This window comes from Nycticebus coucang, chromosome 14, assembly GCF_027406575.1.
Source record: "Nycticebus coucang isolate mNycCou1 chromosome 14, mNycCou1.pri, whole genome shotgun sequence".
Taxonomy (NCBI): Eukaryota; Metazoa; Chordata; class Mammalia; order Primates; family Lorisidae; genus Nycticebus; species Nycticebus coucang.
In genome coordinates this window covers 70310955-70326327 of record NC_069793.1, presented here as the reverse complement: position 1 = coordinate 70326327, position 15373 = coordinate 70310955, and the positions used below count along the sequence as shown (strand labels likewise).

Here is a 15373-nt window from a genome sequence, read left to right as displayed (position 1 = left end):
TCCTCCTAAGAAGCACACAAGCTGGCTTCCCCCAGTGCCTTGTGACACCAAGGCCCCCCAAGGGTTCTGTGCCCCACCAGCGGCCACCTGGATGATCCCGACAGCAAGCCATCCCTCTGCACCTCCTTGCCTGTTAGGGTCCCCTCTCAGAATATTGTGAAGTGAGATGGGAGCGGGGTGCTGGGGGCAGCCTGAGTCACAGACAGACAGGAAGCCAAACACCTCAACTGAGAGAGAGAAAATGGACTTAGAACCCAGGTTCTGTTCCAAAACATCTTGATCGGATTGGTTTCCCAACAAATCTCATTTGGGTAAGAATTTCTTATTTCACTTGATTTGATTTGATTAATATTGTAAGATTTTAAATTTTAGAATCATAATTTCATCTGCTGTTCTACAGCATCAAAAGTCACAGCTGCAGACACGGATGTGTGCGGTATTGAGGTGGGCAAAGGCATTTGACCCATATGGAATTTCGACAATATGCCATCAGACTGTAATGGAACTTGCTAAGGAAGAACAAATGCTTGCTGCTCCGAGATTTTCAGGGTTTCCATCTTAGTTGTATTTGGAATATATTCTAGGATTCTTCCCAGGAAAGCTGGAGAGTATTTGTGATGAAGAAGGGTGGTGGTCAGGTCTGTGCCCCATGGGCTGCTCCCGAACCCAAGCCAGCAGCAGCAGGGGTGACCCCCACACACACTTGAAGGGGGATCCATCCAAGTTGGGCTATACCCAGCCTGCACTGGAGCTCCCTGTCATGAGCATATGCACACATGGGCACACATAGCACACACAACACACACACACTCACACGCGCTCACACACTTCTGTGGCTCTAATCACCACACTGGAACTGCTCCTTCCTGCCTGTCTTCCCTGCAGCTGTGGGCCCCATGAAGACAGGCAGAGTCTGCCTTGCTTGCTGCATGGCCTGTACCTGGCACAAGTAATAATCAACAACACTTAGATCAACTAACGCTCCGTGGCACAGGTTCCCAGGGTCATCCTGGATCCCACCTACCAATGATAAGGCCCAAAATCTAGGAACTGTCTTATGCCTCCTGCCTTACATCCAACATATCAGCAAACCTTACTGTCTCCACTGTCACTTATTTATTTTTAATTAATTAGTTTGTTTATATATTTATCTGAGATAGCGTCTCTCTGTGCCCTGAGCATGGTGTGAAAGGGCCTGGGAAATCACAGGCAGGAGAAGGCCACCCACATAAAGAGTGAACAGCTGCCCTATGGACTCAGGGCCCCGAGATGTGCGACGGAAGTTAGATATCAATTAGGAGTTCTCAATGCCCCAGAGGAACAAACAGCATCATCGGCACTCAGCTGGTCCCTTCACTGGCAATAACTGGGGTGGGGCTACCCACTGCCTGTGTAGGACAGGGGTTCAGATCACTAGAAGGAGCAGACGTGGACTTCCATCCTGACAGGGGCATTCACTTGGTACACAGCCATGGGATAAACTGTTGCCAGCAGTTACAAAGCACGTTTTTCTTTCCTACATGCAATGGTAACAGAGCTAGCACAGTTAAAATAAATAAATAAATGATAAATAAAAATAAAAGCTTTTTTAACACGCAGAGACTTGGAAAATGTCACTTTAGCCTTCTCTTGTATATGAACTTGGACAAACCCCTGCACTTCCCTGAGACAGAGCTGGGTTCAAATCTCTGCTGTATTGCAAGCTGTGTGACCTCGAGCAAGTACCTTGGCCTCTCTGGTCCCTAGCTCCTTCACCTGTAAAGTGGGAAGAATAGTAATTACTCACAGGGCTGTGGCAGGGACTGAATAAGGTGAAACATAAGTGCTTAGCTCATCGCGTGGCTTGAAAGAGGTGCCCAGAGGATGTGATCGATAGCAAATGTGTCAAGGTTATATCCTACTTCTCTGCTCCCCAAACTCCCTTGGGAGTGGGCCATTTCCACAGGCTCCAGGCTCTAGTGCATGGACCTTTCCATGACAAATGGGACCTAGTTCCAGGGGTAGGTAACTTAGAAGAGGAAACCTCATGGAGAGTCCCAGATGCCTCCAGGAGCTCTGGAAAGAGAGGCAAGAGAGAAGGGGTAGGAGGAGAAGGTGGGGTTCAATCAGAACATGCCCGAGAACAGAAGGAATGGCCAGGTCTGGGGAGCTAGAGAAGAACAGAGTGGGGAAGCCCAGAACCACACCTTTCTCTCCCCAAAGCTGCAACCCTACAGCAGGTGGCCCTCAGATAGGGACCCCCCTGGGTGCTGGAGCTTCACATGTCTGGAAGTCCTCTCTCTGAGGGTGGCTCTGCATGCACCTGTCAGCAGGCTGGCCACAGTGCTGGTCTGTGTGTGTCGAGGGGACTTGGGCCACTCCTGGCAGAGGGGAGAGGCCACCATCCAGACATGCTCCCTGCTGCTGACATGCCCTGGTGCTGGAGGATTGTGAATTGTTTCAGAACTGCAAAGCACTGAGCAGGGAGGATGCCAGACACGCAGGAAGGAAGAGGGACTCAGCATTAGGCCAAAGTGGGAGGATATCAGTATTCCACGGAGAGGAAATTGAAGGCTAAAAGAGAAAAGGGAGTTTGAGGGCCCAGCCACACATGCTGTTGCTAAGGGGAACTCAGCACCTTTGGGATCTAGAGCACCTTGGGAGCCATGACCTGAAAGTGGGGTTTGGGACACACCAGGAGTACTGTTCCAGGTCCGAGGAGATCTGGAGAATGGTGACTCCTGGGCCCAGCTCCCCAGCAGAATGCTGGGACTTGAGGGGCATCACACCACCTCTCTGAGCCTCAGATCCTCCTTTGCAAAATACAGAAAACACCATCTGTGCTTCCTGCTTCACAAAGTCAGAGGATCTGACCAGGTCACAGATGCAGAAACACCCACCACTGCCTGGGTTGATGACCCTCCTGGAGACTCAACGGGGGCAGAGGAGGAGGCCTGTGTTCACATCCCAGCTCTGCCCCTACTTTATGGGCAACCTGAGCAAGTCCTGCCCCTGTTCCAGGACTCAGCTTCCTCCTTTAAGAAACTGAGATGCCTGCAGCACACGCGACTCAAAAATCAAAAACAAGAATCACTCCACAAACCACTCCACAGAAAAACACACTTCAAAAAAGCAGCAGCAGCCCGGCCCAGCCCTTGCCCCAAGCCTCAGCTCCATGAGGGCCCAGGACAAAGCCTTGCCTGCAGCTGTGGCCTCTCCCACCATCCTCGGCCCCAGGCTGGGGTCTTTTACCTTCGCAGCAGCTGCTGACTGGTGCAGAGTGCCCGATGAATAACCACAGAGAAACTACAACAGGAACCAGTGCAGGGTGAGACGGGCAGAGGAGAGGCAAGGAGAACATGGTGGGTCAGAAAACAGAGGGTAAAACTTGCCAGGGAGAGAGGGAGACCCTCATGGAGAGGTCTGGGGTCCTGGGAGCTCTGTGGCGGTCCCCAGGGAAGGGGCAGTGCCAGCTCCCAGCCAGGCACTAAGAGCACTGGGGCTCTGCCTTTCCCATGAGCCCTTCCAAGCACCCTCCAGGAAGCTATGGGGATGGGGGGAAATAGGAGACAAGAAGGCCTACAAGCAGGAGAGAGTCCACTGGACCACCACCCTGGGCCCCACAGAAAGGCAGAGAAGAAGGAACTTCTCCCACTATCTGGTGGGGTCCAGGGAGGTGTAGACATGCCCACACCCACTCCAAATCCTTGAAAGGGATGCACTCCCTTTCCCTGTGCTCCCGTTAGCTGCTAGAGATCCAGGTAGTGGACGCCCATGGTAATCTTACTGGCTTTGCTTACTTACTCTCAGGTGACCATTCTCCGCACCTAGTACCCAGCCACAACCCCCACCAATCAGCAAAGCAAGAGAACTGGATGTGAGGATCTGGGAGGCCCTTCCCAGAAGCTCTGTCCCCACTATGGGCCACAGGGGCTAAGCTGAAGCTGCTGGATGAGGGCAAGGCCTAGCCCCAGGCCAGATCCTGGGGGCCCTTCCAGCCCACAGACACCCTACTCAGCCTTACCATGGCAACATCGGCCTGGAAGATCTGCTTGACGAACTTGTTCCTGGAGGAGTGGACCAGCTGGATGATGTCCCCATGCAGTGTGTCCCGATTCTTCTCCAGGAAGCCTGGACAGAAGCGCAGCACAGTCACACCTCACCAGCTCCACCAGTCCCCATCCGGGACTCAGGCCCTCCTCAGATACACAGGGTCTGAGCCAGGAAGACCCTCAGCAATGCCCATTTCACATATGGAAAGGGCAGTGGCTTGCCCAAGATCACAGAAAGTGAGAGGTCATCTCCCCAACCACACAGCCCCGCTCTTCCAACCTATTCAAGAAGGGCAGAAGGCCTCAGCCTCTGGGAGAGGCCACACCTCCTTCCTGGTTGAACCACCCCAGAGCCACCATGAGTCTTTTGAACTAAGGTGTCAAAAGCCCTTGTTAAGTGTGACCTGTGAGAGAATGCATGTTGATCTGGTATAAGGAAATAATATAGGAATTAATTAAAGCCACTTTGTAGTTGAACAGTAGATTGTATTTTACAAAGTGCCCTCTTAGCTCCCCTATATATGTGGAGATGGGCAGGGATTCTCTTCTCCATCCCACAAGGGAAGAGACTGATGCTCAGAGAAGACAAGTGAGTTGTCCAGAACCACACAGAAAGCCATGGGCAGAGTTAAGACTCAAATCCAGGGACCCTGGTGCCAGCCCAGGGAGATTCTCCTGCACTATACAGACCCCAGAGGTGGCTAAGGAATTATAAACTGGGGACTTTGCTAGAGGGGGACAGGAGATGGGATGCCCAGAGGTTAGGGATGCTTGAGGTTAAGTGTCACAACAGGGAAGGACTTAGGTTTCCCCTTGATGGTGGAGGGCACAGAGGGGTGGGAAAAGTTTTAGGAGGCCCACAGTAACAGAGGACAGGCTTTGTAGCTGGGATGGAATTACTGGGATCTCCTTAAAGCTCTGACAGGCGATAGGATCCCCACCACTTTCTAGGACCTCAGTTTCCTCAATGTTGCATGGTAATGATAAGACCTGTAAACTTGCTTATCTTCAGAACACCTAATACCACCTAATTTATAATAATGTTGTATTAAAACAGCACTGTGTGAACAGGAAATGCCAGTAGACTTGTTTGAAGTAGCTCAGACTTTTTCAGTGACCTGAGGCAAGTCACTTCCCTCTCTGGACTTTAAATTCTGCAAAGAGAGATGGGCCTATGCTCCTTCCAGATCTAGCATTCTATAATTTTATAACTCAACATGGAACCTGCTCAGTTTTCATTTCTGTAATCTTAGCCACAGCATGAAGCCTGGCACATAATGGATGCTCAGTGCATGTTGCTTGAACTAAACCGAATTGAGAAATACAATCCTCTATTACACCAAATGAAAGGGCCTTCAAATTTAATGCCTGCTTCCTTCTTTTCAACAAGGTTGGATCTCACAGACCAGCATTTTAAGAGGTCTGAGAAGCTCTCAGATTCTATCACTGCATCATGGCTCAACCATACACTGCTGACTTCTGCACTAGTTCAGCAAGGAAGAAAGAGACAGGCAGCCTGTAGCTCATTCAGTGTGAATTTTCTGTCTTTTGACTATGTGGGACCTTCCTGGGCTGTTGGGCAGGGAGGGATCAGAGTAGACATGGCCCACAACTGATGCCAGATCAAGGCCTCTCCCACCCCAGGGTGGAAGGGAGGGCTGGCAAGGGCAGTCTGCAGTTTTCTGACAGACCCTAAAAGAATTCCAAGTGAGATAAAGCTGTGGCCTGACCCCTTCCTTAACCTCTACCTATAAGATGAACCCAATTGCATGTCCCCAGGGGGAAAAGAAGATGTACACACACACCCCCTTCAAAGCTCATACTTGGTCTTGTTGCTGAAATAGTCTTGATGCGTAACTGGACTGGCTCAAGGCCTAGATTTGTGCCTAATAGGCCAAATCATGTAAAGACTATAGGCTATGTAAAGACTTAAACACCCCATTCTGTGGAGCCTTGGTTTCCCCATTTGTACAAAAGAGCACTGAGCCTACTCAAAAGAATTGAAAGCAGGGATTCATACTTGTACACTAGTGTTTTTAGCGGCATTACTCCCAATAGCCAAAAGGTGAAAACAATTCCAAATGTCCATGAACAGACGAATGGATATGGCTTGGTGCCCATAGCTCAGCGGTTAGGGCATGGGCCACATACACCAGGGCTGGCGGGTTTGAACCTGGCCAGGCCTACTAAACAACAATGACAACTGCAACAAAAAAATAGCCAGGGACGGCACCTGTGGCTCAAAGGAGTTCAAACCCAGCCCTGGCCAAAAACTGCAAAAAAAAAGAATAGCCGGGCATGAGGTTGTTGTGAGCTGTGACACCATGGCACTCAACTCAGGGTGACATAATGAGACTCTGTCTCAAAAAAATAAAAAAACAAATGAACGGATAAACATAATGTCATCCATCCATCCATACAATGAAATACTCAGTTATATGAAATGAAGGAGATTGATAAATGCTTCAACATGGAGAACCTTGAAGACATCATGCTGAATGAAATAAGTCAAATATAAAAAGACAAATACAGTCACGTGCCACATAATGATGGCTCTGTCAATGATAGACCGCGTATACAACAGCGGTCCCATAAGATAATCGTACCATATTTTCACCATACTTTTCCCATGTTTAGATACACAGATACTTCCCACTGTGTTACAACTGCCTGCAGTATTCAGGACAGTAATGTGCCACGCATGTATGTAGCCTGGGAGTGAGAGGCTCTACACCATGCAGCCCAGTGCACAGCAGGCTATGCCCTCTGGCCTTGTGCAGATACACTCAGCGACTCTATGATGTTTGCACAACAGAATGGCCTAACACATTTCTCAGAATGCATCCCCATTGTTAAGCAATTGTATGGTTCCAATTGTATGGTTCCAATTATATTAGCACCTAGAACAGGCAAATTCAGATACAGAAAGTAGACAGAGGTTACAAGGGGCTACGGGAGGAAGGGGGGTCATTGTGTAACACTTGCACACCAATGGGGTCATTGTGTAACACTTGCACACCATATGTCAGGGACATATGAAAACTTTTTTTGAGACAAGGTCTCACTCCGTTGCCCAGGCTAGAGTGCCATGTCATCATCACAGCTCACAGCAACCTCAAACTCCTGGGTTCAAGCAATCCTCCTGCTTTGAGCCCCCAGGGTAGGTGGAACTACAAATGCACACCACCATGCCTGGCTATTTTTTTTATTTTTGTTATACAGACAGAATCTCTCTGTGTTGCCCAAGCTGGTCTTGAACCACTGGCCTCACGTGATCTTCCTTCCTAGGTCTCCCAAAGTGCTAGGATCACAGGCATGAGCCAGCATACCCAGACAACACAGAACTTCTGTGGAGCCTGGGTATGTTGGCTCATGCCTGTAATCCTAACACTCTAAAAGGCTGAGGTGGGGGATTGCTTGAGCTCAAGGAGTTCAAGACCAACCTGAGCAAGAGTGACACTTTATTTCTACTAAACATAGAGAAACTAGCTGGGCATCATGGCGGGTGCCCATAGTCCCAGCTTGTCAGGAGGCTGAGGCAAGAGGATTGCTCAAGCCCAAAAGTTTGAGGTTGCTGTGAGCTATGACGCCACTGCACTCTATCAGGGCGACAAAGTGAGACTCTGTCTAAAAAAAATAAAAAGAAATTCTATGAAATGGATGGTGATAATGAGTTTGTACTACATTGAGAATGTCTTAATGCCACCATGGAATTATACACTTAAAAATGGTTAAAATGGGAAATTATTTATGCACATATAAATAATTATATATAATTAAATATATAATCCAATATTTATATTAATATTAAACTAGAATATAATGTGGGCTCAGTGCCTGTAGTTCAGCAGCTAGGGTGCCAGCCACATACACCAGAGCTGGCAGGTTCAAACTCAGCCCAGCCTGCCAAACAATAATAACCACAACCAAAAAATAGCCCAGGCATTGTGGTGGGTGGCTGTGGTCCCAGCTACTTGGGAGGCTGAGGCAAGAGAATCGCTTAAGCCCAAGAGTTTGAGGTTGCTAAAAGCTGTGACGCCACGGCACTCTACCGAGGGCAACATAGTGAGACTGTCTCAAAAAAATAAAAATAGAATATATAAAATATTATATAATTAAACATATATTATGTATTATATTGTATATTCAATAATATATAATTAAAAATCATTTATATTGGGCGGCGCCTGTGGCTCAAGGAGAAGGGCGCCGGTCCCATATGCTGGCGGTAGCGGGTTCAAACCTAGCCCCGGCCAAAAACCAAAAAAAAAATCATTTATATCTATATATACATGTATCTAAAATCTCCTTGTTTTAAAAAGTCCTGATAGAGAAGGATTTTCCTGGTCTGGAGAAGGGGAAGGGAGTACACAGGCAAGGAGAGACAGACATTCTGCCTATACCTTGGGTCTCATAGTAGACGATGCCTGCAAAATGGTTGATCCCAAACTGGGTCTCGTGGTTGTTCTTGGGAGGAATGTAGTTTGCGTTGACCTTGTGCTGGGAGTTCAGCTTATGCAACATGGTGGTGTCTGTGCCCTGTGGGAGCGGACAAGAGAAATGTCACTCCAAGCCCACCCTCTCCCCCCAGGCCCAACTTCCTTTCCTGCCCATGTCTCTGACCCCTCTCCTGCTCAAGAGCTTCCTCTGCCTTCATTTATACCCCACACAGGAGCACTCCAGGCCTTCATTTCCCCATCTCTTAAGCGAATGAGTTAGAACTACACAATCTTAAAAGTACACATTCCAGTTTAGAAAATCTATTTCCTGTGATGAAATCATGGGAGCAATCCCCTCTCCCTGCAGTGATCCCTTCTCCCTCTCCCCCATGCCTATACATACTGAGTCCTGAGCACCCATTCTGTGCTGACAGCCCGCTCAGATCCAGGACCCAGTGGACTGTATATGATCTCCAGATGACAGAGAAATGCACCTGAATTGGCCCCAGAGTCTCCCTGCACTGTCGCAGGCCCACCTTGGGGAACTTGCTCTCCTCGTCAATGAGGGAGATGATGTTCATGGGCTTGTTGGCGATCATGTCCAGGGCGTCCTGGTTGTCGGTGAACTCGATGTGCAGCCAGTCGATGCTCTCCAGGTCGTACTCCTCCTGCTCCAGCTTGAACACGTGCCGCACGAAGAACTGCTGCAGGTGCTCGTTGGCGAAGTTGATGCACAGCTGCTCGAAGCTGCAGGGACAGGGGTGGGCGGGGTGCTGCTCAGGGCCCAGTTCTACCTCCACCTGCCATGTGCCTGTCAGCAAACCACTCCCATCGGGGACTCTCCAACCTTTGGGGGAAGTGGGAGGGCCAAGATGTCCAGCCTAACCCCCTTCCTGGTGTGGCAGAGACCTGAGGCCCAGCAAGGGCAAAGGGCCTGCCCAGGCTCACCCAGGGTCAGGAAAGCTCAGGCTGCAACCAGGGCTCAGAAGCCCCAGTTCATACCCCCTCCCCTGCATGACCAGGCCCTGCGGGGAGGGCTGAGGGCTGGCAGGACACTGTGTGAGGCAGAAAGGGTGCTGACAAGATCTGGCCTGCACAGCCTTGACTGCTGACATGGCTAAGCGGAGCATACAGCCTCGTGTACTCAGTGTGGGTGCATGGGGGACTTAGATGTCCAAACAGCACAGGGACTGATGTGGCTGGCCAGGGGTCCCACAACAGGAGGATATGGAAGGAAAGAGAGAGGGCCCACGAGAAACATGGAAGTTACGGTTTCTAACAGCTGGGCAGTGTGCCTGGAGCCAACTAAACGTGGTTTAGAGAGATGTGACATTTCTCTTGTCTATGCTGTGGAAGAAAATTCCCACAGAGGGGATCCCCACGTGGTACCTGTTCACAGCAAAGTTCTCGAACCCAAAGATGTCCAGGAGGCCAATGGAGCGGCGACAGCTCTTCACTTCCTGGGAAGGAGGCTTGTAAATCGCTGCATTGATCTTGTCCACAATCCATACAAACAGCCGTCCATAGATTCCCTGAAAGGCACCACCCAGCCCACCGTCATGGGCACAGGCCAGGCTTCTAACTGTTCCTGGCCTCACTCCAGTACCTTCCATGGAGCAACACACTGTTCAAACCCTTGCCCCAAGGCTTTGCTCAAGCTGCTCCCTGCGCTAGAGCACCCTTGCCCACTTGAAGATTGCCTGTGCAGTGATCGAAGCTCTGCTGAGATGGGGAGCCCTCAGACAGCCCTCCTCTGATCTTGTGGGCTGGGGCTTCTTGGGGCCCCCACCTGTCTTATCCATCTTTGACTCTCCAATCAGTTCTGAATACCTCTGAGGGCCCAGAGCGTGTGCGTGGCCCGGGGTGAGGGAGACTCAATGAATGGCAAATGCATGGCTATAAAAACAGAAGTGACTGGAGGCCTTTGTGCTTGACCCAGGCCCTCTTTTGTGTCCTCTGCAGAGACAGCAAAGAGCATGACCCCGGGGCTGGGCATAGCATGATCGATCAAAGCAAAGGCCAGAGCTGGAGGGCCCCGGGGAGCACAGGGCCCCGAGCAGTGTAGGATGAATGACCGTCAAACAAGCCCCAGGAGAGCCAGCAGCTGGACCTGGACTCCAGCCCAAGCAGGCAGGGGTCAAGACCCAGATGTCCACTGGCTCTGTGGACTCCTTGGCACCTGCCCATCCACAATACACCCTCCCGAGAGGTGAGAGCAGGCAGCCACCTTGACGAAGGCATCGCGCACATCCAGCGCCTGCTCCTTGCTGAGTGGGGTGGACACTGTCTCCCCGCGGGTGATGAGGGTGCGGCTCGTCAGGCAGCTCATCAGGTCCGGGGAGTTCACCTGGCACAGACGACAGCAGGGGCTCATCCAGCCACACGCCAGCCTATCTCTCCTTCCACCCACACCTGGGCCCCCTCCCATTTTCTAGCACAGGCCTGGTTCACAATCTCACCTCCACTAAAAATGAGCTTCCCTGCAGCCCACAGAGAATCCTCCCCAGCTACAGGCACCCACCTGAGTGCAGCCTGGAGGGGACTTCTCTCTTTCTGACTTCCCTCCAGTCCCCCCCAGCAGCCCTGACCCAGCTTTATTCCTCCCAATTTCCCAGCCCAGAGTGGATCCTAGTAAATGTTTGCTAAAAGACTGTCAGACACAATGCATTAGCCTCAGGGACACTATGCCTCTTATCCAGATATGGAGAAGAGGCTTAGAGGGCAGGAATGACTCTCTCAGGGTCACTCAGCCAGGGCATCACAGGGTCCCCTAGCCCAGGGCCCCCACCTGTCTCACACTGCCTGGGGCAGCTAAGCTAGGCCAAGCCACGAGGCAGCCAGGCTCAGGCACCTGCACCCTAGGACCCGTGCCCAGCACAAGACCTGCACACAGCTGGTTCTCAGTACTGGATAGAACTCTCCAAACTATAAGGCCCTCACCTCCCATATCCAAGCCCCCATCAAAGTAAAGTTAAAACTGTCTTCAGTGGGGAAGAGATGGTGGCAGGAGGGAAGGCTGGGCACTGACCTCAAGCAGGGATGCGGCTGTGGCCAGTGATGGGGAGAAGAGGACCTCGCAGGAGTCCAGGTTTTCGAATGTGCGGGCTGTCAGCAGCAAGGGGTGTAGCATTCAGGGCAGGGAGGGTGGGCATGGGGCAAGGGGACAGTCCTAGGAGGACCAGGCTGTCATGCCTGCTCTTAGGGGGTCTGCATCAACACCATGATTAAGTTCTTCTCTGGGTCACTTTTCTCATCATGTGCTTCCCTATGGGCACCTATGGGCACTACGAGGATAGGGACCATGTGTAGCCAGGACCTGGCACCATGCCTGGCATCTAAGGAGCAGACAACTGACAGCTGCCCCTCTCCCACTCAACCTCAACCCCAGACTCCCAGAGCTCTTGGGGCCAGCCCTGGTTCCTATGAGACAGGTTTTGGGAACTTGTCTTTCCCCATATGTGCCCTATTCTCTCAGGCCTCAGGATCTTTGCACAAGCCCTTTTTTTAAAATTTTTTTTTTTTTGAGACAGTTTCACCATGTCACCCTTGGTAGGGTGCTGTGGCATCACAGCTCACAGCAACCTCAAACTCTTGGGCTTAAGTGATTCTCTTGCCTCAGCCTCCCAAGTAGCTGGGACTACAGGCACCCGCCACAACGCCCGGCTATACACATGCTCTTCTTTCTGCCAGTGTGCCCTCCTCTGAGTCTCTTAGTCTTTCAAGATCAGTAGACTGTGATTTCCTTCATGCTGGGATCATTCATTCACTGAGAAAATTTCCTAGAGCTCCTACCCTACTTGGGGACCACACTGGGCACTGGGGGCAAGTGCAGAATGGAACCTGGTACCTGCTTCAGGGAGCCACCTCCCTGCCTGGCACATGGTTGATGCCTAGGAAATGTTAGATGAGTGGACATGTTCCCTTCCCTAGCCTTTCTCTTTCAGAGATGGCTATTTGGTCACTCACATTTTAGTATGAATAGCTCATAAATCTACCCTCTGTCTAGGACATCTGACCTTGGACCTTAAGAAACCAAATTTGGAAGGAGTCTTAAAGGGCTCATAGTCAACACCCAGTATGCTTAAACTGTATACCTCTGTGGTAGAATTTCAGCACGGTTATACTATACCTGGGGCTGATTTCAAGCTAGCAGACTGTTCAACTCTACCCACAGGTGCATTCTCCCTTCTTTCATCCCAAAGAGGGCACACACTGGGATAGAAACTGAGACATCAATACCCTGCTGGAAGCTCGGTGTTGTGCTGCCCTTGATGCAGGCTTGTGGGGCAGGAGGGGACGTACTGTGCAGCCTCACCCTCATACTGTAGGTTGCCCAGGTGCAGGATGGCGGCCAGGAGCTTCGAGATCTCCCAGTTCTCAGTGTCAGTGAACATAAGCACCTTCATGGCGGAGCGGATGTTGGCGTACTCCTGGCTGTCCACCCGGCCCTCGCAGGTTATGCAGTTCCCCTGGGAGGCAGGGTAAGGGGACATCAGGAGGCTATGGGTATCCCCCAAGAGGCAGTGCCTGGGTGAAAGGGCCCCTTCTGCCAGGCCAAGGCTATAGGTGCTGGCCTCACCTAGTGAGTACCACAACTCCCCCATGCTCCTGCTTCCCATGAGTGAGAGTGGCCGGTCACTGATGCCAGGCCTGCCCCAGCAACCCAGCTGGCAGTCACAGCACCAAGGCCCTATCCTGCTTCCCACAGTCACCTGGGGACAGCCGCTCTCAGGGCTGGTACAGCTTGGTGTGGATAGAGAGGAGGTTAACTGCGACAGGCTGGGCCCCATTCTGTGCATGCCCACCAGACCTGAGATGTGTGTGCATTTACCCAAGTGTGGCAGCACCTACAGGAAATGTCCAGGAAGACCTGTCACCTCTACAACACACACACATGCACATGCGCCACAGCCCACACTTATGTCCATGTGGCCTGACTGAGACAGTCAGACATGGTCTCTCCCAAGGGCCAGGGAGATGGGGCTCCCAAGCCAGCCTGCCATGCACATGGCCCCAAAGACCCCACTCATGCTTGGTGGTGGTGATGGCCCCAGTGCCAAATTCTCCTTGCTGTCCAGACAGCAGCAAGTGGCTGGCACCAGAGCCCTGCGACCAACAAGCTCTCAAGTCTGAGGCCATAGCACCCTCCACCCTGCTGCTGCCTGGGCCTCACCATGGCTAAGTAGTTATACTCGGAGGCCTGGCCCAGGCCTAGCTGCTTCTTCTGATCCTCGCTCATGCCCTCCAACATGCAGTAGAACACGTGGTAATTCCTTTCATCTGGGGCCTGAAAATGTGGGCACAGGTGTTGGGGGGCTGGAAGAGGGTGGGAGAAGGCCAGTGGGAGCCAGACTGGTCTGTGAGGGTGGGGAGATGCAAACGTAGTTCACTATTTCAGCAAACAGCTTTCACGGGGAAGCCCAATTAGCAGGTCTCATGGTGGGATCTCTGGCACAGAGGCAAACAGGCAGCACCCCGGGCAGGCGGGGGACACCAGCGCTCTGCAGCTAGTGTGCAGCCACCCACTGTGAGGCTGGGGGCCTGGGACTCGGGCCCACCTGACGACAGACACGTGACTTTTCCAACAGGTACTGCTCGATCTTGGCGCCCTCAATGGCGCCCCGCTTGTTGAAGTGGATGTCGATGTACTTCCCAAAACGGCTTGAGTTGTCATTTCGGATAGTCTTGGCATTCCCAAATGCTTCAGGGTAGGCAGAGAGTCACAGGCAAAGCCAGCCCCCACCCTGCTACCCAGCCCTGCCCTGGGAGCCCAGCCCTACCTTCCAGGATGGGGGTGGCCTCCAGCACCTGCTGCTCAATCCACGAGTGCTGACCGCTAATGGCTGCCAGGAATTGCAGGATCAGCTTCGTGCTCTCTGTCTTCCCTGCCCCAGACTCTCCACTGCAGAGAGAGGGAGCAAGAGGACTGTCACTATCCCCAGGGGCTGCCCAGGCTGCCCGTCATCTGTGATATGGGCTGATAATATGGACCTTCTGGGGCTGAGGAAGGGCTAAAGGGCTCAGTGCTCTGCCATACCCAAAAATTACACTCCTTCCCTCTCATTCAGATATACAGGCTCTACCATCCGCACTTGCCACAAAGCACAGCACATATCAGATGCTGAATCAATGCTTTATCTTTTAACCCTCTGCCTAAGAGCAAACAGGAGCCTGAGATTTGTTTTTTTTTTTTTTGAGACAGAGTCTCAAGCTGTCACCCTGGGTAGAGCACCATGGTGACATCATAGCTCACAGCAACCTCCAACTCTTGGGTCAAGTGATCCTCTTGCCTCAGTTTTTTGTTACTTTTAGTAGAGACGGGGTTGGGGCAGGGAGGTCTCACTCTGGCTCAAGCTGGTCTCAAACCCGTAAACTCAAGCAATCCACCCACCTCAGCCTTCCAGAGTGCTAGGATTACAGGTGTGAGCCATCACGCTTGGCCTCCTGAGATTTCAACTAACCGTAACTTAACAGGAGCCAGCAGTAAATAAGGTTGGTCCCAAAAGCTAACACAAGCTTTGGTAGCATTAATAGGAATAAGAGACCTGGGGAAAGGGAGGTGATTCTCTACATTGTAACACAGCACAGAGAGTGCGGGGTCTGGCTCCTGAGGTGCTTTGCGGCATTTCTGATGGTGCAGGCTGTTCCCAGAGGCACCACCAGGAGCACAGAGCTGGAGCCTCTTGCCCCGTGCATGTGCCACACTGCCTACCTGATGATGCAGCACTGATCACGACAGTTGCGTTTCATGTTGAAGTAGCAATTGTCCGCAATGGCAAAGATGTGGGGGGGCATCTCCCCGATCTTCTTGTTGGTGTACTGGCGGATATGCTCTGGCGAGTAGATGGAGAGCAGCTGGTAGGGGTTCACAGCCACCAGGATGGAGCCCGTGTATGTCTGTGG

At 51.7% G+C, this 15373-nt stretch overlaps 1 protein-coding gene across 1 annotated transcript in view; it reads right to left on the bottom strand.

Annotated features, from left to right (window-relative positions):
• MYO7A (myosin VIIA) overlaps nucleotides 1-15373 on the bottom strand; it is a 71807-nt gene that overhangs the window by 39546 nt on the left and 16888 nt on the right. Inside the window, exons 4-14 of the mRNA XM_053561766.1 lie at nucleotides 15183-15367; nucleotides 14251-14372; nucleotides 14029-14171; nucleotides 13644-13757; nucleotides 12786-12939; nucleotides 11499-11575; nucleotides 10698-10817; nucleotides 9860-10002; nucleotides 9007-9217; nucleotides 8435-8570; nucleotides 4004-4110 (exon numbers count right to left, since the gene is read on the bottom strand). Coding sequence (XP_053417741.1) covers nucleotides 4004-4110; nucleotides 8435-8570; nucleotides 9007-9217; nucleotides 9860-10002; nucleotides 10698-10817; nucleotides 11499-11575; nucleotides 12786-12939; nucleotides 13644-13757; nucleotides 14029-14171; nucleotides 14251-14372; nucleotides 15183-15367 — 1512 coding nt within the window. The remainder of the gene's footprint in view (nucleotides 1-4003; nucleotides 4111-8434; nucleotides 8571-9006; nucleotides 9218-9859; nucleotides 10003-10697; nucleotides 10818-11498; nucleotides 11576-12785; nucleotides 12940-13643; nucleotides 13758-14028; nucleotides 14172-14250; nucleotides 14373-15182; nucleotides 15368-15373) is intronic.